The sequence below is a fragment of the Aegilops tauschii genome, chromosome 7 (genome assembly GCF_002575655.3).
Source record: "Aegilops tauschii subsp. strangulata cultivar AL8/78 chromosome 7, Aet v6.0, whole genome shotgun sequence".
Taxonomy (NCBI): domain Eukaryota; kingdom Viridiplantae; phylum Streptophyta; class Magnoliopsida; order Poales; family Poaceae; genus Aegilops; species Aegilops tauschii.
The window spans coordinates 476,846,851-476,869,338 of record NC_053041.3 but is presented as its reverse complement, the minus strand read 5'-3'; the positions used below and the strand labels follow the sequence as shown (position 1 = coordinate 476,869,338).

Below are 22,488 nucleotides of genomic sequence, written 5' to 3'. Positions count from 1 at the left end.
GAGCATTCTACAAATGGCGGTTGTCTATGTAAAGCGAAACAGGCAATCCAAACTTCAAATGATATAAGTGAAGCACATGAAGCATTCTATAAAGCCATACTCAAAAGATTTAAGTGAAGTGCAAAGAGCATTCTATAAAACAACCAAGGACTATCTCATACCAGCATGGTGCATAAAAGAAAAATGAAAACTAAAGCAAAAGACGCTCCATGATTGCACATATCGCATGAACGAAACGAATCCGAAAACATATCGATACTTGTTGAAGAAAGAGGGGATGCCTTCCGGGGCATCCCCAAGCTTAGACGCTTGAGTCTCCTTGAATATTTACTTGGGGTGCCTTGGGCATCCCCAAGATTGAGCTCTTGCCTCTCTTCCTTCTCCTCACATCGAGACCTTTTCGATCATCGAACACTTCATCCACACAAAACTTCAACAGAAAACTCGGTAAGATCCGTTAGTATAATAAAGCAAATCACTACTCTAAGTACTGTTGCAAACCAATTCATATTTTGTTTTTGCATTGTAGATACTGTAATATAACTTTTCCATGGCTTAATCCACTGATATAAATTGATAGTTTCATCAAAACAAGCAAACTATGCATCAAAAACAGAATCTGTCTAAAACAGAACAGTCTGTAATAATCTGAACATTCACCATACTTCTGATATTTAAAAATTCTGCCAAAATTAGGAAAAATAAAAAATTTGCATAGAAAGACAGTGCAAAAATAATAAGAACCGTTTGACGTTCCAGTAAAAAACTAAAAATCACGCACTAAAGCCAAAGTTACTGTCCTGCACCGTACAAACCAACAAGCATTGTAAACATCCTAAAGGCAAACCTTGGCACATTATTTTTATTTCTAAACTTTATAAAAGCACACAACAGGAATAAATGACTCTCTAAAACTTCCGGGTTGTCTCCCTGGCAGCGCTTTCTTTAAAGCCATTAAGCAAGGCATATAGTGCTCAAGTAGTGAATCCACCCGGATCCCAAGGTATATCAAAGCCAATTTTAATTAGCAATGAATTGGCATTTAGTAGTGAGCACAAGGCAACATATATCATGCAACAACGAAGTCTAATTCTCTTCCTATGCACCGGCATGTCATAAAAGAACAATTCATGCACACAAAGTAAAGGCCAATGCATAGTATAAATAGTTTCTTGCAATTTTATCGTGTTGGAAACATAGAGAGGTGGAGATATAGTTCCCCTCTCATAATAATTGCAAGTAGGAGTAGCAAGCACATGCATATTATATTCATCGAAATCATCATGTGCAACGGTAAAAGGCAACCCATCAATATAATCCTTAATAAAAGCAAATTTCTCCGATATAGTATAATCGGGAGAATTCAAAAAGATAATAGGACTATCATGTGTGGGTGCAATAGCAACAATTTCATGTTTAACATAAGGAACTATAGCAAGTTCATCTCCATAAGCATAATTCACATTGGCATCTTGGCCACAAGCATAGCAATCATCATCAAAAAGGGATATTTCCAGAGAATCAACGAGATCATAACAATCATCATAGCAGTCATCCTTCGGTAAGCACGAAGGGAAATTAAACAATGTATGAGTTGAAGAGTTACTCTCATTAGAAGGTGGGCACGGGTAGCTATTCCGCTCTTCCTCCTTTTGTTCTTCGCTCTCCTCATCATCTTTTTCATCCAATGAGCTCACAGTTTCATCAATTTCTTCTTCCATAGACTCCTGCAAAATATTAGTCTCTTCTTGGACAGCGAAGTAGTCCTCAATATATGGTTCAACATAGGCATTAGAAGCATAATTATCATAGCAATATTTAAGTATGGCAAAATTTTCAGATTTGTAAAGAGTAAATCATACTTTTCAATCAAAGAAGCAATTTCGTAAGCACCCTTAAAAGCAACAAATTCTTCAATTTGTTGAACATCATAGTAATTATAAACACCCTTAGCATACGAAGATACGATTCCATTATCACTAAACTCACATTGATAGGGAAGGTGTTTCTTAGGGTTTTCAGAACAACAAGTAAAATCATATATCTCACATAAATTCCAAGCATAGCATTGCAAACGATGAATTTGACCCAGTAAAAGTTTCCCTTTTTCAGATATACGGTGTCACACATAACAAGCATGCTCATCTAAAGATTTGCCCTCAACTAAGCTAGTTGGGGTTTCAGCAGGAGCACATAGGGATCGAAGATGATCCAACTAATAAGCTTCAGCAATGTGATAGATTTTGAGTGGTTCTTCAACCATTGGTTCAGTAGGTACAACTATTTTTTTGGTATTTTGCGTTTCCTACCCATGACTAAAGATAGAAAACAACTAAGAACAGAAAATAAAAATTACTTAGTGATAAAGCAAACAAGCACACACGAGAATATTCACCCCACGCTATTGCTCCCCGGCAACGGCGCCAGAAAAAAGGTCTTGATAACCCACAAGTATAGGGGATCAATTGTAGCCTCTTTCGATAAGTAAGAGTGTCAAACCCAACGAGGAGCTAAAGGTAGAATAAATATTCCCTCAAGTTCTATCGACCACCGATACAACTCTACGCACGCTTAGCGTTCGCTTTACCTAGAACAAGTATGAAATTAGAAGTACTTTGTAGGTGTTTTTGGATAGGTTTGCAAGCTAATCAAGAGCACGTAAATATAAACTAGGGGCTGTTTAGATAAAGACACAATAAAGTAAATATAGCGAGTGTGGAAAAGTGGTGGTAGGAGTTGCGAAATTGTCCCTAAGCAATTGACTACTTTACTAGACCGATAGCAAGTATTAAGTGGGAGAGGCCACTTCTAGCATGTCATCCCTGACTTGGAATTCTATGCACTTATGATTGAAATATTAGCAAGCGTCCGCAACTACGAACGTTCATTAAGGTAAAACCCAACCATAGCATTAAGATATATTGGTCCCCCTTCAATCCCGTATGCATCAATTTCTATGCTAGGCTGAAGCTTCTGTCACCCTTGCCCTCCAATACATAGTCCTATCAACATACAACTAACCCTATGATGTGATCCACGCGCGCGCTCATATGATGGGCACCAAAGGACAGCAACATAACCACAAGCAAATTAAATCAATCATATCAATTCATCAACCACCGATAGGACAACGAAAATCTACTCAGACATCATAGGATGGCAACACATCATTGGATAATAATATGAAGCATAAAGCACCATGTTCAAGTAGAGGGTACAACGGGTTGCGGGAGAGTGGACCGCTGTAGATAGAGGGGGGAAGGTGATGGAGATGTTGCTGAAGATGGCGGAGGTGTTGGTGAAGATCGCGGTGATGATGATGACCCCCGGCGGCGTTCCGGTGCCACCGGAAGTGAGGGGGAGAGAGCCCCCCTCCTTCTTATTCTTCCTTGTCCTTCTCCCTAGATGGGAGAAGGGTTTCCCCTCTGGTCCATGGTCTCCATGGCGTGGGAGGGGCGAGAGCCCCTCCGAGATTGGATCTGTCTCTCTGTCTCTCTCTGTTTCTGCGCTCTCCCCTGCTGCCCTTTCACCGTTTCGTATATATATGGAGATCCGTAACTCCGATTGGACTGAAACCTTTGCCGTGATTTTTTTAACCAAAAATTAGCTTTCTTGCGGCCGAAGAAGGGCATCAACCGCCTTACGGGTGGCCCACGAGGGTCAGGGGCGCGCCCAGGGAGGACAGGCGCGCCCCCTGCCTCATGGCCACCTCGGGCACCGTCTCGCGTTGTTTTTTCTTCCGGAATTCTCCAAATATTCAAAAAATATCCTCCGTCCGTTTTTATCCCGTTTGGATTCCGTTTGATATGGATATTCTGCGAAACATAAAACATGCAACAGACAGGAACTGGCACTGGGCACTGGATCAATATGTTAGTCCCAAAAATAGTATAAAAAGTTGCCAAAAAGTATATGAAAGTTGCATAACATTGGCATGGAACAATAAAAAATTATATATATGACGGAGACGTATCAACATCCCCAAGCTTAATTCCTGCTCATCCTCGAGTAGGTAAATGATAAAAAAGATAATTTTTGATGTGGAATGGTACCTAGCGTACTCTTGATCATGTATCTAATCATGGCATGAATATTAAGACACGAGTGATTCAAAGCAATAGTCTATCATTTGACATAAAAATAATAATACTTCAAGCCTACTAATAAAGCAATCATGTCTTTTCAAAATAACAAGGCCAAAGAAAGTTATCCCTACAAAATCATATAGTCTGGCTATGCTCCATCTTCACCACACAAAAAATTCACATCATGCACAACCCCGATGACAAGCCAAGCAATTGTTTCATACTTTTGATGTTCTCAAACCATTTCAACTTTCACGCAATACATGAGCGTGAGCCATGGACATAGCACTATAGGTGGAATAGAATATGATGGTGGGGGTTATGTGGAGAAGACAAAAAAAGAGAAAGTCTCACATCAACTAGGTGTATCAACGGGCTATGGAGATGCCCATTAATAGATATCAATGTGAGTGATTAGGGATTGCCATGCAATGGATGCACTAAGAGCTATAAGTGTATGAAAGCTCAAACTGGAAACTAAGTGGGTGTGCATCCAACTTGCTTGCTTATGAAGACCTTGGGCGTTTGAGGAAGCCCATCATCGGAATATACAAGCCAAGTTCTATAATGAAAATTCCCACTAGTATATGAAAGTGACAACTCAAGAGACTCTATATGAAGAACATGGTGCTACTCTGAAGCACAAGTGTGGTAAAAGGATAGTAACATTGCCCCTTCTCTCTTTTCTCTCATTTTTTTTGTTTTTTTTGCTGCGATCAGATGATGGATCCCAGGAGCCAGATGCCACCCCCGACGACTACTACTACCTTGAGGGTGCCTACTGCTACGTGGGGGCCATCGCCGACCAGGAGTAGTTAGGAGGCTCCTAGGCAGAAGGCCTTGCCTTTTCGGTCGTTGTTGATGTTTGTGCTAGCCTTCTTAAGGCAGACTTGTTTACCTTATATCTGTACTCAGATAGTGTTGCTTCAGCTGACTAGTTTGTATTTCAGCTTATGTATTCGATCCCTCGAGGCCCCTAACTTGTAACATGAAGCTTGTATGACTTCAATTTGTGTTTAGAGTTGTGTTGTGATATCTTCCCCTGAGTCTCTGATCTTAATCATGTGCATTGCGTGTATGATTAGTGCACGATTAAGTCGGGGCATCGCACGACTCCTCCCCGACCTCCTCGCCGCCTCCCGTCACTGCCCCAACTGGTTTTGTAGGCCGTCCTCCATCGCATCCTCTGTCGCCATCCACCGCACCTTTTTCTTCGAGCTTTGTCGCCGCCATTGTACGAGATAAGATCACCGCCTAGAAGATGTTAATGCACGTACGATGCTCGCCACCGAGGAGCACACATACCATGAGCGCTGCCTTGGGGGGCGAATGGTGCGGTTGTGCGTCTTGATCCCCGGCCCATTTCCGACCTATGAAGGTTGACAACTTGGGCCTCTCTGGGGACCGTGTGAAAGCTGTGTACGCCAACTCCGTCAAGCCAGACATGGAGCACTATACATGCCTCTTAGGTCTTCTCCAGAGTGGCGACTTCCTATGCAAATTGTGGTCATTGACATCTTTTGGTCTAAATAGACAACTTTCTAGTTGCTACTTTGGCAAGCTTCTGGGTCCAAAAAAGTTTGCCTAGCTAGATGGAGGCGCAGAAGCGGAGGTTTGCTTACGATGCGCCATGGGTGGATGGAGGAGGAAGAAAATTTCAGCAAGCCCAAGGATTTGGATGCATTTTCAGTTTTATGAATACACTTCTGTAAGGGTCTATGCTACGTAATATACGTGCTAAAGATTCTACCCTGCGCATTGATGTGGGATGCAATTATTTTAATGAGATTTGGTTGTATGAAATAATAATATTAGAGGATAATCTACGCCTCGTTGCGGAAATTGGTTTATTAAAAGTTGGGTTGATAACATGAGAACCAAAATTTAAAATACATATGGGTTATTATATTTGAATATATATAGTTTTAAAATATTTTTTGAATATAAGTAAAATAATAGAGTGGAAAACATTTCCCAATGCATGATTGAATCTTGTGGTGGGTCTTTTCCCAATCATGGTTGTACAGTGAGGTGACATATTTGCATGTTTTTTTAACAAGGTACAAACACTCAGCTCTATGAGCGCACGTGCACATGCACACCCTAGCCCTATGAGCAATCTCAAATAAGTACAAAAAAATACAACCAACGGTGCCAAGCCTAGGACTTGAACTTTGGTGAATTGGTTCCACCACAAGGAGTCTAACCATTTAAGCTACTCACGGTCCACGACATACATGTTGAGATAAATAAGTTAATGTAGATTACTCTCTTAGGCATGTACGATTTGAATTAAAATTTAGGAATTGAAACTAGATCATATAGGAGTATAATTTATTGTGTTATAGTATATAGTTATAGAATATTTATTGAATATGAATAGCATGTTGAGGTGAGTATTTTTTTCATGCATCATGACATGGTGAGTTGACATAGTTGTATGTTGAATATGAAACATTAGTATTTGCGTTAACCGCATGACAATTAAAGTTTAAATAAATATAATTTATTGTACTTGATTATTATATAGTTGTGAAATGTATGTTTAATACTAGTATCATTGATTACATGTGTTTCTTTATCCATGATGGCATGATGAGTTGATATAAGTGCATGCTTACAGAGAATTAAAGATGGTCTCCACTACAAATCTGATTTTTTTTTTCTAATGGAGAGAAAGCAGGCTGCCGACATACCCTTGCAGTAAAACACTACTGGAGTCAGAGGAAACTAATCCCACCTGGACAGCGTCTTCATAAGGTGGTCGACGTCGCGGCGGCTGGTCGTCGCCGGAAATCAGAGAAAATCGCAGACATAAGTGGGCCAAATTCTGATTGACACGGAGATGGCTAATAAGCCATTTTTTTTCCTTGATGCGGCCCTACGCACCAATGGCTGTCGTCTGTGGCAAATAAAATTCACTGCGAGGGGATCGACGTAGAGACAAAATGTAGCGTCATGATAGAGATTTTGATGGAAATTACTCACAGTGTCAAGTGCCAGTGACAAATATCCCTTGTTTGGCTCGCTTTGGTCGTGCCAAGACGACATTTATGGTCATGGCCTCTGTTCCCGGGTCAAGTTCAACAATGTTTTCAGTGGCCTCTTCCTCACTCCGACCATTTTGACAGTGGTCAGTGCACCCGTGTGGCCGGTCAGTAAGATGGTAAATGTAAAACTGCATATCTTCACGGTATTTTGCACATCCATATGGATTTTGTCACAGTTGAAAGCCTATTAGAAGTTATTTCTGTTCTTGAAAGGAATTCTAGGCTGTATATTTTTTCCTTTCTGAATCGTTGCCTTTTAACTAGCTCACTTAACTCCATGTTTTTGATTTTTTTTTCTTAGGCCTTACCTCGTTGTGACGGCCAGTCGGGAGAGGCTGATTAGTCTAGTGTGGTAGGCTGTGATTTATTTAGGACTTTTGAGCACCATGTAGTGTAGTGATGATTGCATATAACCGTGCCATCAGATTGCTCATGTTGCAGCATGACACTGATTAGTAACTGTGTGTCGTTACTTTTTTTCTTCTTCTGAACTGGAGTGACTATCTGTTAAACACTCCGGCAAGCGCTAACACACACTGCATAGATTTCGATGGGTGGATGTTTTTGGATTTTTTTTTGAGAACTAGGTGTTTTTGGATTGATCTACAAAGCATGGAGGATGTAGGCAACGTGCACCCCTGCAAGCTTTCACGACCCAGGCTCTAGCTAAAACACAAACAGAGGGCGCGGGAGAGAGCAACTAATCAATGAGTACTCCTATAGAAGCCCTCTCAAGGGTCATTTAGATCTGCAAAGCATGGATTTTTCTTAGTTTTTGGATCAATTTTTTGAAAAACTTTTTTTACGTGAAAAATGTGTTTATTTCTTCCACATGCACAAATTTGCTTTCGAGCGTGCCTCTCGGAAATAAAAAAACGTATTTTTTTCCTTCCGTGAAAGACATAGATTTACTTTTCGTGCAGGCACGGGTTTGCTTCCGCGCGAGGCATGGCCGTGCCTCTCGGAAAGGAAACAAACCACACTTTTCTTTTTTTTCTTCCGTGAGAGGCACATATTTACTTTCGTGGAGGCACGGATTTGCTTACGCGGGAGGCACGGTCATGCCTCTTGGAAAGGAAAAAACATGCTTCTGGTTCGGTATTTTTCGTGAAAAAAAGGTTCATTGAAACCTATCAACATGATATCTAGTTTTAAAGATCTCGACTCGAGAATCCAACGGTGAAAACGATTTGAGATTCGGACGCGCGGTTTGAGAGATTAAACATTTTGAATAAACAAAATTAAAAAAAAAAGAAAACTCTTAGGTTGCGACAAGTGATTTCGAGCACGCAACCTGGGAAGGTGGGAGTGATGTTAATTAATTATTTTGGGCGTGGGAGAAAGCAAATGTGGGCCTCGCCACACAGTTTGGGCCGGCTAAGTGCGGGACACAAGCTTTGGTTTTGGAAAATGTTCAAAAAATGCGAAAAAGTTGGGGATTTGTAATTTTTTCCAAATATAATGTTTGGGAATTTTAAAAAATAAATGTATTTTTAAAATTATTTTGAATCTCAAAATTTTATAGTGAATTTATAAATGTTCTCAGATTCTAAAAATGTTTTCAATTTTCAAAAATATTCCCGGATTATTTAAAAATGCTACGGGTTTTTAAAATCATACGGAGTATTTTTAAAAATTCCAATTTTCGATAAATGTTCTAGATTTTAATTAATGTTAATGAATTGGAAACAAATCCTGGATATCAAATACTGTTCATGATTTGATAAGTGTTATTGAATTAAAAAAATGAGATTTTAGAAGGTGTTCTAAACTCATAGAATATCCCAAAAATATCTCATTTTTTCAGAATTATTTATAAAATATCAAGAAATATTCAGGAATTATAAGTATATAAGAAATATAAAAAGGGAAAAAAGGAAAACATTGATTACAAAAAAGTTAAAATCCAAAACAAAGAGAAAAACGACAGAAAAAGAAAACAAAGAAAAAATGGTGCAGGAAGGTTCTAGAACCTTTTCAAAACCAGTGGGAGTACCCTAAATGGACCGGCCCAATGTAGCCGCGCGCTGTTTGGGCAGGGTGCGCGATTGTGCTTTAATTGAACATGGGCCAATATTTGGGCTTACCAGAAACCCTAGACATCATGATAATGGCCAGGCCCATGTGCTCATCCCGGCCCAAACCACAGCCAGGGTTTTGCCTGAGTGAAGCCGCCAGAAGTTCTCAAGTGGGAGCACGAAGAAGAAAGCACCACAAACCCTCGCCCCCGCGGCGCCTCCTCCCTCCCCCCAGAAACATACCGCCGCCTCATTCCCTCCCACCACAGCACCCCTCCTCGTCCTCGTCCGATCCGCCCTTCCGGAAGCACCTGGGAGGGGCAGCGCCAGCGCTCCGGCCGCCATGGCGCTCGCCTTCGACGAGTACGGCCGGCCCTTCATCATCCTCCGGGAGCAGGAGAAGAAGTCGCGCCTGCAGGGGCTCGACGCGCAGAAGGCCAACATCGCCGCCGGCAAGTCCGTCGCGCGCATCCTCCGCACGTCCCTCGGGCCCAAGGGCATGGACAAGATGCTCCAATCCCCCGACGGCGACGTCACCATCAGTAATCCCGCTCCCTCTCGCTTTCTCCAGGTTTTAGGTCTGGTCGTTCCGGTTAGCCTGGTACGAGATCCGGAAGTTTTCGCGTGCCACTGGATCTTCGGCGTCGGTGGCAGGGCAGTGCTTTGAGGATCAGGGTTTCTCTTAGGTGTCACAGTGAGTCTTATGACAGTGAGATCTAGCTGTTTGTGGGATGCCCCTTGCTTTCGTGCTGTTATGTTGTTGCTTGGGGAAGGATATGGTACGATTTGTAGGGCTAGTTTGTTGGTTTCGTCACGTTTCTGCTCGGATGGGAATACTGTGTATCGTGGAAATGCTAGGTTGCCATTTCTGTAGCTATCTCTATCTAGTCGGTATGAGCGTGCTCTTAGTTTTACTGCTGCAAATGTTATGCTGAAGTGAGGCGAGGTGCCCCCATCCTATGCGAATCTGGAGATCCGGTTGTGTTTTTAGCACTTCATTTGTTGTGCTTACGTACTTAATTGATTTGTCTCATGTTTTGTTTACTGACCTTCTTTCCACATGGATTTTCAGCCAACGATGGGGCGACGATCCTGGAGCTGATGGATGTTGACAACCAGATTGCGAAGCTCATGGTGGAGTTGTCCCGCAGTCAAGACTATGACATTGGAGATGGTACCACCGGGGTTGTGGTCCTGGCTGGGTCGCTCCTGGAGCAGGCTGAGAAGCTGCTGGAACGTGGTATTCACCCAATAAGGATTGCCGAAGGTTATGAGATGGCGTCGAGGATAGCTGTTGATCACCTTGAAAGCATCTCCACGAAATATGAGTTCAGTGCTACAGACATAGAGCCTTTGGTGCAGACCTGCATGACAACTTTGTCCTCAAAGATGTGAGTACATATCGTGCTTAATCAGTCAGCTGCTTTAGAACTGAGTTATAAGATATTACCTCCGTCCCAAATTGGTTGTCTTAGATTTGTCTAGATATGGATGTACCTAACACTAAAACGTGTCTAGATACATCCGCATCTGGACAAATCTAAGACAACTAATTCGGGATGGAGGGAGTATTATTTTGGCTTGAATTGGGCTTCACATTTGTCTGCAACAGGCAGGCTGTCAGGGGAACATGTTGCCAGTTTTGTTCCCTTTGTTTTGCGAGAACACAATTTAAGGACAGTATACTTGCCTACAGTTTTGGAGAATTTCTGGTGTCATTTTAATTGCAGATGTTACTGTCTTATCTTGTTGTCTCTTGAGCTCATTTTGTACAATAATACCAATTCCGCAGTTGTACTTCTAGAATCGACATTACATGAAAGAAATATTCTGGTATAGCAGAAAGACTATTTGTTACAGCCTTAGAAGTTGGAAGTATCCCTTCCATTTTAGTATAACCGTCCTTGACCCCAAGTGAAATGTATTTCAAATAACTTCCAATTGAGGAAATGAAAAGCGTGGATGCAATACTTCCACACTCTAGCCTTGCTTTATTGCCTTACTAGATGTTAAGTGGTTGTCACATGCCATTGTGGTATGTCTTTGCATAATCATCTGACTCATTTTTTGCTAACTCTTTCTTAGTGTTAGCGTTGGTCTGTGTGCATGGCGGGCTGATGATATAGTGCAAATGTGTAATGGATGGAGTATTTCTGTATGGGTACATTTTACATAGGTTATTACAACCTTTCTGACCCGTCCAATTATTCTGATTCTACAGTGTTAGCCGTTGTAAGCGGTCTCTAGCTGAGATTGCTGTCAAAGCAGTCCTTGCGGTTGCTGATTTGGAAAGGAAGGATGTAAATTTGGACTTGATTAAGGTTGAAGGTAAGGTTGGTGGGAAGCTCGAGGATACTGAGCTAGTACAAGGAATCATTGTTGACAAAGATATGAGCCACCCCCAAATGCCAAAGAGAATTGAGGATGCTCACATTGCCATTCTGACCTGCCCATTTGAGCCCCCGAAGCCTAAGACAAAGCATAAGGTTGACATTGACACTGTAGAGAAATTCCAGACACTCCGTGGGCAAGAGCAGAAATACTTCGATGACATGGTTCAGAAATGCAAGGTAAACGCGTATAAAGGACAAACTGTTTATATATTGTGGAGTAGCTTGTTTTTGTATTCTTGGTTTGTGATGTGTGCTCTTTTACAATAACTAAATGGTACCTCACGTGTTGCTGTGGGAATTGGTTGCAATATATTAATTTTAATGAGATTTGATTGTGTGGAATATAAATATTTTGATTGATAAGATGTGAACCAAAATTTAAAATACATACGACTTACTGTATTTGATTATGTATAGTTGTAAAATATTTATTGAATATAAGTAGAATAATAGAACAAAAAATAATTTCCCATGCATAGTTGCATGTTGTGGTAGATCTTTTCCCATGCATGGTTGCATGTTGAGGTCAGCCTTATCCCGTCTATAATTGTATGGTGGTGTGGCATGCTTGCATGTGTTATAAATAAGTTAGTGGGGATGACTCTCTTAGATATATGTAGGATACATTATTGTTAATACCCTTAGGCTGCAAAAAACACTTCCTACCTTCCCTTATTAACATTTATGTTACTTATGTTATGCTGTACAAAGTGTATGCACATCAATCTGTTTTTTATGTTCAGTGTGTGATTTGCTCAAAACATAATCGCGTAACTATGTACATTTTATAGGATGTTGGTGCAACCCTAGTTATTTGTCAATGGGGGTTTGATGATGAAGCCAATCATTTACTCATGCAAAGGGAGCTGCCGGCTGTTAGATGGGTTGGTGGTGTTGAATTAGAATTAATTGCCATTGCGACAGGTAACCTACCTCTCTTCTTGTGATTCTAAATTATATTTTATGGCAGTACATAACATTTGAGAACTGACTGCAGGAGGGAGGATCGTTCCAAGGTTCCAAGAGTTGACTACCGAAAAGCTTGGGAAGGTATAACCTGATCTGTCTATCTTTTTTCGAACAAGTAATATGCATGCATTTGTTGTGAGGGTTCAACAGAGAGTGAATGTAACCATGTGTGGGTTTCTGAGGGCGGCCATTCACCACTGTTTGATATGCTGAATGATTTATCTCCAACCCTAATTCAACCATCATGCTATTCTTGGTAGCTGAGTTGGTTGTTTAGTCAGTTTCTTGAAAACACCATGTGAATGCCTTGCACTTCGGAACAGCAGTTATATTAGAGAAAACAGAGGATGTATTGTTTGAACTTTGAATGGCACATGCTTGGTTGCCATCTTAATTTGCTTTGTAAAACATAAGATTTATGTTTGTTTGCTTGTGCTGCTTAAATAGGCTGGATTAGTCAGAGAAAAGTCATTTGGAACGACAAAAGATCGGATGCTTTACATCGAGAAGTGTGCCAATTCCAAAGCTGTAACTATTTTCATCCGCGGTGGTATGTTCTGATGTATATGTTTTTTCTTTTCTTCATATTGACACATGTATGCTCAGTGCTTTGTTGGGCCATGGAGGCATTATCCCACCAACCTCGAATCTGTTCGAGACACACTTTGCAGTTCATACTGGATAGCATGGATATTGTTATATAACAATTGGCAGTATTTGTACTTTGAATTTTCAAAGCAATGGTTTTAGAAGAAAATTTTAATGCATGTTGACTCCATATTAGATCGTACCAACTGTTAATTGTAATACATGAGAAATAATTCTTGTGGTCACTAGAACTGAAGAAATGCCAACTGTTTTTAATCGTGATAGTATTTTATCGTACTTGCCATACCTCAAGACGGCTTATAAAATGACACCAGTGAACTGCAAAATTTCTAATTTATGCCATGAACTATCCAAAGTCGTCCAATAGGCCCTCAAATGTTGATCTGGGTGATGTCGGAGTCTGTTGGCAACTAATCCAAATCATTGAGCTATATATTCAGTACCACCCTCAAAACCACTGTAGGGTTTAATATAACTCCTTGCCAGTTTGGAGCTCACTGGTTATGTAGTTCTGGGGCTTAATAAGGGCATGTTTGGTTTGTGCCCATGGTTGCCCTGTCAAGAAGTTGCTAGCCAAAATTTTGGTTGAGGTTTTGCTTGCCAACAGATTAGCTAGAAAGTGAACAGTTGGTAAATGAACATTTGCATGCCAAACAGTTGGTATCCATCCAAACAAAAAGCCAATGCTTCTTTTGTGATGACCGAAAAATTGGGAAGGTACACTTTGGTCACAATCTGAACATAACCTAGGCTGTTAAATCGGTAATAGTCATATCATAACATTAAAATCATCTGTACTATTTAGTTGTGTGCTGTTACTTTTTTAGGATTGTAAGATTGAAGTCCTCAAAATATCTGAGAAACACCAAGCCTAACTGCTGTTTTCCATTCTTAGTTAGTACTACCTCCATCCTGGTTTATTGGTCCTCTTTGTATTTTGTGCCTAAATTTGACCATAGATTTAACTGACAAAATGTTAATGCATGTCACCAAAATTTATATTGTTTGATTCGTATTTGAACATAGTTTCCAATGATACTATTTTTTGTGACATGCATTCATATTTTGCTAATTAAATCAATGTTCAAAATTTGGCACAAAATACTAAGGGGACCAATAAACCAATACAGGGGTAGTATACATTTCAGTCATATCTAAGCTAATAATTTATACGGGTATCTTCTGATTGGTATATTCTGGCATTGCACAGGCAACAAAATGATGATTGAAGAGACCAAGCGAAGTATTCATGATGCTCTATGTGTGGCAAGGAATCTGATCATCAACAACTCAATTGTGTATGGTGGTGGCTCAGCAGAAATATCTTGCTCAATTGCTGTTGATGCTGCAGCAGATCGTCATCCTGGAGTCGAGCAGGTAATTGGGGTTTCGGAACTGGTACTACAAAAGAAAGCCATATATGTATTATGTTTTCTTCTAATTGTGCTTCTTTGTACTTTCAGTATGCAATCAGGGCATTTGCTGATGCTTTGGATGCCATTCCACTAGCTTTAGCTGAAAACAGTGGTTTGCCGCCTATTGATACTCTCACCGTCGTAAAATCCCAACATGTCAAGGTATTCTGTTTTCTCTGTTGATTTTGACATCACTTTATAATGTCGGTTGTCAGCCTGTTCTTCTCATGTTAAAAATCCTCCTTCTGTTATACTCCTACTAATTAGCCGCATGTGTTTTTATTTGTCTTGTGATAGAGTTTATTTCAGAAGTTACTTTTGGCTAGTGCCTGTGCTTAGTCCTTAGTCCTTCCCCACCTGGCATTGAGTGTGCTTGATGCTGTACACGTTGTACCATCATCTCAAGTCACATTATGTAGTGTACGATGTAAGGGTTCCAGAAACCAGCGCTGACCTTCTTGGCATGTCACTGCCAGTCACCAGTGTTTTTGAGCTTATATCTACCACACCCTCTGTAAACTAATATAAAATCTATATTAGTTTACAGAGGGAGTATTGTTATGTCATTCCTTCTGAACCGAGGGTAACATTTCATTTCTGAACATATTTCTAGGAGAACAATTCCCGCTGTGGCATCGATTGCAATGATGTTGGTACCAATGACATGAAAGAGCAGAATGTTTTCGAGACTCTGATCGGCAAGCAGCAGCAGATCTTGCTGGCAACACAGGTGGTCAAGATGATCCTCAAGATTGATGATGTCATAACGCCTTCTGAGTATTGATGACGCCTTCAAGAACGGAATCGACTGTGCTAAGTGGCATGCACTCCATTAGTCAGCATATTTTATATGGGTTGATTTGGATTTGCTCCTAGAATTCTTACATGGAGTGGTCACTTGTTTTGATTGACGAGCTATCTAGTTTTGTGACGTGAGTTCACACTTTGTAGAGCTTGAGACAGTAGCACATATCCTGTCGATACCAGTTTTAGCCCTTCGTTGTGTTGTTCGGATGCTTAATGCTATGGTTTTGGACCACTAATTTGTCTGCTTTATCGTAATTGTTTCATTTTTTTGTTCACTTTGTCTAAAGTATCTCAGGTAAAGTTGGTGTGGGTCAGACATATGATGTGTACCAAGTTACGGACGCGGCTCGTCTGCCGTGAAGAAGGCACGGCAGTAGCATAATCTCAGCCGTTCTTATCTCATCAAGCGCATCCAACGAACAGCAAAACAGCCCTGTCCACGTACGCACGCAGGGCGCGTGCCAAATCTCTCCTTCCTTTCTTTCGCTGGCGCCAAAAAGCAGCCGCCGGCAGCGTCAAAAAGCAGCCGCCGGCTCGTATTCTGGCGCCAAAAGCCAGGTTCTCGGCTGGGCGCGGAGAGACGAAGACGATCATCCACTGGCGCGCCGCCGTGGCCGCCGGTGATCATCGCTGAAGACGGCGGGTCGTCGTTACAAACGGCGATCAACTCGGAAGACGGCGGGCTGCCGTGGCTGACGGCATTCGAACGCCGCTGCCTCCCTCCATTAACCCTCGCGCTCTCCATATTCTTGAAGGTAAAACACAATCCACGATCTTGTTTGCCGTCGGCCACAGTCCACCTTCACCCTCATCTTCTTATCTTTTCTACATCACTCTGAAGTCTGTTTAATCGCTGCTGATTTTGTGCAATCCACCCAAGTGAGCTTCTGTAGCATGGAGAACCAACAAATCAACGAGGAAAACCAGACCTCTGCTTCAATTGGGTAAGTGAGAAGCATTGCAACAACAGCAACATAATCCTCTTTATGTTTTAGACGAAACAATTGTGTCCAATCTCCTAACCATTGTCTGGTGTTGGCTATTTTACAGAAATGATGTACCAAGCTGGATACCACAAATTGGCATGAAGTTTAGCAGTTTGGATGAGGCTTGGATTTTTTGGGAGCATTATGGTGGCAGAGTTGGGTTTGGTGTTAGGAAAAGGTACTCAAATCCGAGCAAATTTGATGGAACAATTACTTCATGCAGATTTGTGTGTCGTAAAGAGGGTCGTCGAGGAAAAGACAAAAGAGATAAGCATATTAAGCAACCTCGAGCAGAAATTAGGACTGGTTGCCAAGCTCGTATGGGTCTCACAATAGATCGGGAAAATGGTAAATTACGAAGTTTTTGATCTTGTTCTTGAACACAATCACATGTTGCAGTTGCAAGAAACATGCCACCTCATGCCCTCACAGCTGAAGATAACTGAAATTCAAGCGTTTGAGATTGAAATTGCCGATGATTCGGGTATTGGACCAAAAGCTGCACATGAATCAGCTTGCCGGCGAGTTGGCGGATCATCCATCCTTGGCTACATTCAACGGGATCACAAAAATTACTTGCGTACTAAGCGCCAAAGGGAACTAAAATATGGTGAAGCAGGAAGTATCTTGAAATATTTCCAGGATAAAATCCGAGAAAATCCATCATTTCAATATGAGATACAACATGATTGTGAAGAACAGATCACAAATATATTCTGGGCTGATGCAAGAATGATAATTGACTATGCTCATTTCGGTGACGTTGTAACTTTTGACACCACATTTGGAACAAACAAGGAGCATCGGCCGTTTGGCGTATTTGTTGGGTTCAATCATTTCAGAGAAACTGTTATTTTTTTGGTGCTTGTCTTCTGTACGATGAAACATTTGAATCTTTTAGATGGCTTTTTGAAACTTTTCTGTCAATACACAATCAGAAGCAGCCCAAGACCATATATACCGATCAAGACATTGCAATGGGAAATGCAGTGGAGAGTGTGTTTTCAGCAACACGACATGGGCTATGCACTTTTCACATAATGCAAAATGCCGTTAAACATTTATCTTGTCGCAAGGACAAGGACAAGGACAAGGACAAGGACAAAGAAAATGAAGAGGACAAGGAAAAGGAAGAATCAAATATTCTTGCAGACTTTAGTGCTTGCATGTTCGAGTACGAAGAGCTGGAAAATTTTGAGGAAGCTTTTCACACCATGAGAACTAAAGTAGAGAAACAAACTTGGTTTGATAGCATTTATAAGGTAAAAGAGAAGTGGGTTGTATGTTATATGAAGGATGCATTCACCTTGGGGATGCGAAGTACACAACTAAGTGAAAGTTTGAACAATGACCTCAAGCACCATTTGAAATCAGATCTTGATGTGATCCGTTTTTTCAAGCATTTTGAAAGGGTTGTGCAAGGGAAACGAGACATTGAGTTGAGTTCGGAGTATGAGTCAAGGGAGCTAGTACCTAGGGTCAAAATGAGAACACCCATGCTGGTCCAAGCAAGCCAAGTTTACACTCCGGTCATATTCGAATGTTTCCAAAAAGAATATGAGAGATCCATTGCAGCCTGCACTAAACAATTGAATGTGGAGTATGAATTTGCAGTAACTATTAGTACTCCTTTTGAAGCGCCAACCTTTGAAAAGGAATGCAAAGTCATTGCTAATCCATTGGAGCAAACAACTTTTTGTAGTTGTGGACAATTTGAGAGAATAGGGATATTATATGCGCATGCTCTCCGAATTCTTGATTTGATGAACATTAAGTTACTACCAGCGCATTATATTTTGAAGCGATGGACTCGAGAAGCACGGTCTGGAACTGTTCAAGATAGAAGTGGACGAAATGTTGTTGAGAATCCAATGTTGGCTGCTGTTCTTCGCTACAAATATCTCTCGCACAAGTTCGTAAATTTGGCCACTCCAGCGTCTAGATCTGAAGAATGTTGTGTTTTACTAGATGATGCGCTCGATAGTGTTGGTAAGGTTATTGCTGCCAAGCTGCAACTTGGAAATGAAAGTAACCCCGATAAGGGATGTGATACACAAGTAATAGCAGAAAAATCTAATGAAAATTTAGCCGCTGCGCGCCTAAAGAAAAAATCTCCTCGGAAGAAAACAAAAAAGAGAAAATTAAGTTGGCTTGACAAATTCCACAAGGGGAAGAAGAAGAAAGAACAAGCTGAAGTTGTGAAAGCACAAGAGTTAACTAAGGTATGTTCTTTATTATATGCAACAAGAGACTTACTTGAATGTTGAAGTTTTCTGAAACAAGAGACTTACTTAAATGTTGGGTTCCCAGCAACAAGAAAGTGGGAGCACAAATACACAAAATCAGAATAATAATTCCCAAGGTTCTGGGTTCCGAAGCTTCACCGATCTATTGACGGTATGTTCCATGTGCAAGTGTGTTGAGATATCAAGTTTTGCTAAAGTCAATAATGCATTGGTGTTAAGATATCAAATGTTCTTTAAAATGCAGGCTTCTAGTATTGAAGACATTGGTGCCGAATATATCTTTTGATCATGCAAAGATTTTAAGACGAAGTTTTAAGAAGTGTTTGGTGTGGCTCCAGGATTTGTGTGTTTAGAAATTTAGAAATCCTCTAAAACAAGCATTTGCAATTTGGCCTTTTGGGACATGGCGTAGTAATCCGTCCGTGACTCTGTGATGCTCCAGTGCTAAATTTGCATCAACACTTTGACGTTTCTTGATTGAAAATTGTATCTCTGACTGTGTGTTGATTAAGGAATGAGATGATCGTTTAGTAGCAGCCAAGGTGGCTTTGTTTTGTACTTCCTGGTTCTCTTTGTGTGTGTTTCAGGCTTGCTCATAGTCTGAACTTTAGGCCGGCGTTCTGCTTGAGGTCGTCAGTTTTGCTCCCTTGCCGTCGAGAGGGACGAGACGGTGACAAGTCTGACGGCGGCGGCAGCGCGTCGTCGGACAGCCACGGCGTCGCCGGACGGCCGCAGCGTCGCCGGACGGCGACTATGCTTTGTTTTTCCTTTCTGCGTTAGCTCTGTTGCTCGGAAATACTCACAGAGTAGAAGGGAAGAGAGACTTGGCGCGCGCCCTGCGTGCGTACGTGGACGGGGCTGTTTTGCTGTTCGTTGGATGCGCTTGATGAGATAAGAATGGCTGAGATTATGCTCCACGGCAGTTCTGCCGTGCCTTCTTCACGGCAGACGAGCCGCATCCCCAAGTTACTTGTTTTTGTACCGATCAAGTGCCAGGAACGGTGTCTTCAATTTGCTTTCCTCTAAAAAAATATTATACATGGCATACACTGAAAAACGGATTCTTGAAAGATTTCTGGATTTTGTTGGTTTTTGTGCTCGGGATTCTGAAGCTAGCAAATTTGTCTTAAGTAGAATCATGGCAGTGGCTGTGACTTCTGGAAATGGGACATCTCTACAAAGATTTTTTTGGGTCGCAAATGAAGTTGATCCTACACCCGTTCAAAAGCATGGGACAGTCAGCACATTTGCAGGAGGCAAGCAGCAGTGCATGGTAGATGATGTTGCAGGTGACTAGAGGCATGGAAGGATGGTTGGAGAACCCAACATTGCAGGCTTTATTGAAAGAGAAGTAGAGAAGATGGAGCTGGATGTTGAAAGCACTTAGGTTGCTTGTGTGAATTCTAGTCGTTCAGCTAGTTAGCCTTATCATGAGGTAGTTGGCTATGGATTACACTTTGCTATGTGCGTGTTAGTTGGGAAATGAAACAGTGTACCGTTATTGTGTTCATTGGTGTCGCAATGTATGAAGATGAATTGAGCACTTCTGTAGAAGATAATCATTATGCGTGTTTCCTAGAGATCACTTATTGTGCATGTGCTCTCTCTTCAACAATATAGGGACAACAACATTGCTCTTAAATGACTAACAAAGAGATCATCACAAGAAGTTAATCACATGATGTAACAAAAGCATCATCACAACATTGCATCCAAGAGGCTACAATTGTCCGAACCAAAATATTGCTCTAGTTTGAGATGCTTGAGCACTAGAAGTTCTTCATCTGCATCTACCTCTTCTACCATCCCTTCTTGCCATTGCAACAACAAATATTGAGTCACTCCTCTCACCTTCGCGGCATGCAAGCGCAAGCAGTGGACTGTGCATGAGGCCATGAGGGACAATGCTTGGTTGAGTAAGATCAAACCTTCTGTGGAACTCACTTTGGGCCACATTACCGAGTTTGTGGTCCTTTGGGTCCGCCTAGTGCACTTCCATCTTCACCCCGACGCGGAGAATGACATCTTGTGGAAATTTGAGGCCAACGGTGAGTACTCTGCTATGTCTGTGTATGAGCCACAATTCCTGGGCTCCATGTTGACCACCGTGAACAAGACCGTTTGGAAGCCCCGCCAAGGTCAAGTTCTTCACCTAGCTAGCTTGCAAAATATGCATTGGACGGCGGATCGACTGCAAAGGCAGGATGGCCTGATTGTGGGCTATGCACGCTATGCAAGAGAGCCAACGAGATGGCCCCCACCTTTTCTACAAATGCCGTTTCACTTTGCGAGTGTGAAGGATGGTGAAGGATTGGCTTGGTTTGGCGAACCTGCCAATGGATCAGTTGGCGAACGAGCGCTTTGTCAAGAAATGGTGTACCAACATGTCAAGGCCCAACACAGCTCACCGTAAGGGAATGGCCACCCTCACCATGCTTGTCGCTTGGGTGTTGGGTCATTTGGATTGAGAGGAATGCCATAGTGTTTCGAAAGAAATCGACGCCACCATTCGACATTCTAAAGCTTATTAAGGATGAGGCCAAACTTTAGGTTACCGTGAGGGCTAGGCACTTGGGCGCTATCATGCATGCCGCCAGAGTAATTTGTTGATGTGATTTTTTGTTGATGAGCTAGTTGGGCCACCCCTTTTGCCTCTATTTCATATACAACAATATTGATTCATCAGACAATGGTCCTATATCTTAATATGTTGGTTGCCTAACATACTTATCCAAAAATCAAAAGGAACAATGTATGAAGAAGATTAAAATTGAGACGATGCTTAAGCAAACCATGCATAGAGGATGTTACCTTGCTCTGTCATAATAAAACACCTTCATCATACATATTCTCTTACATGATTACATCAGAATTTGAACTGAAACATAGTAGTCAAAATGGAAAGGAATGACTTGCTCTCTCTCTCCATTACTTGGAAAAAATAACTTTCCCAGAAGTTCTACAAAAAACATTCTTGGAAGTACCAAACACCTTCAAAATTTGAACCAAAAAGGAAACACATGTTTCCGGAAGTGTGTAGTACCCTTGGTGGCACTGGGTTGTCCAGTAAGTCTCTTGAAGGTTCAACAGTTGGAGTACCAGGTAAAATAAAAGTGGAGGTTCCAGCCAAGAGGAGGGAAGCCAACTTCAGCGTGTTTTCTAGTTCTTTTGGCTACCGGTTTCAACATGCAAAGCATAGTCAAGGACTTCACATTCACGACGAAGACATCGTGGATAGAACTTTCCTTTCCCCCTTTGCAAGCCTGGAGAAAGTATTGGACATGTGAGAGGTATGCAAATGTTCTACGAGAAAATCCACAAGATCTATGGCCCAATTACCGCCAAGATGGGTGATAGCACCGAGGTGAGAAGCTACCTTGTCAATCTCATGGACTATACTCACACTCACAAGGGACCACTTGATGTAATGGACTACATTTTCCAATAGATGAGCATTGTTGTGATGGAGAGAAGGTTTGCCACCTATGGTCTATACCTTCACACCTTCATTGTCTATGTTTTTTCAGTCACCAACCTCGTGTTTGAGAATGATTACTTTCTCAGAAGCATGAAACTGTCAAGATTTATGTCGAGAGGAACAAAGCAGGTGATGGTGAAGAAGAGGATGATGATCAAGAGGATGAGCATGGCACCATGGATCTTCTCTATAATTGGTTTGGAACTTCTGGAGCTTGTAGCTTAAGGTCTAACGGTAATGATAGAAAGATCACGAGAGGCTTGAAGTTTTTTCTTAGCACGGGAAAGGTTATTCATATGAGGCAGTACAAGGACCATGCTACATGCAAGATGAACATAATAATGGTCAAGGGCAAGCATGGAGATATTGTAGAAGCCGGTGCCGAGGAGAAGATCACTTCCTAGGAGTCGTCCTTTGGTGATGCTTTTGCCC

At 41.6% G+C, this 22,488-nt stretch overlaps 1 protein-coding gene and 1 pseudogene across 1 annotated transcript; both read left to right on the top strand.

The window, feature by feature from the left end:
* Nucleotides 1-9,284: 9,284 nt before the first annotated feature.
* LOC109738858 (T-complex protein 1 subunit epsilon) lies at nucleotides 9,285-15,582 on the top strand. Its single transcript, XM_020297963.4, has 9 exons — nucleotides 9,285-9,695; nucleotides 10,226-10,544; nucleotides 11,375-11,723; nucleotides 12,338-12,470; nucleotides 12,544-12,596; nucleotides 12,963-13,065; nucleotides 14,335-14,501; nucleotides 14,588-14,701; nucleotides 15,153-15,582. The coding sequence occupies exons 1-9, from the start codon at nucleotides 9,497-9,499 to the stop codon at nucleotides 15,321-15,323; spliced, it is 1,608 nt and encodes a 535-aa protein (XP_020153552.1). The 5' UTR covers nucleotides 9,285-9,496; the 3' UTR covers nucleotides 15,324-15,582.
* A 537-nt stretch (nucleotides 15,583-16,119) lies between these two features.
* On the top strand, nucleotides 16,120-18,864 carry LOC141027288 (protein FAR1-RELATED SEQUENCE 5-like; annotated as a pseudogene).
* Nucleotides 18,865-22,488: the final 3,624 nt, after the last annotated feature.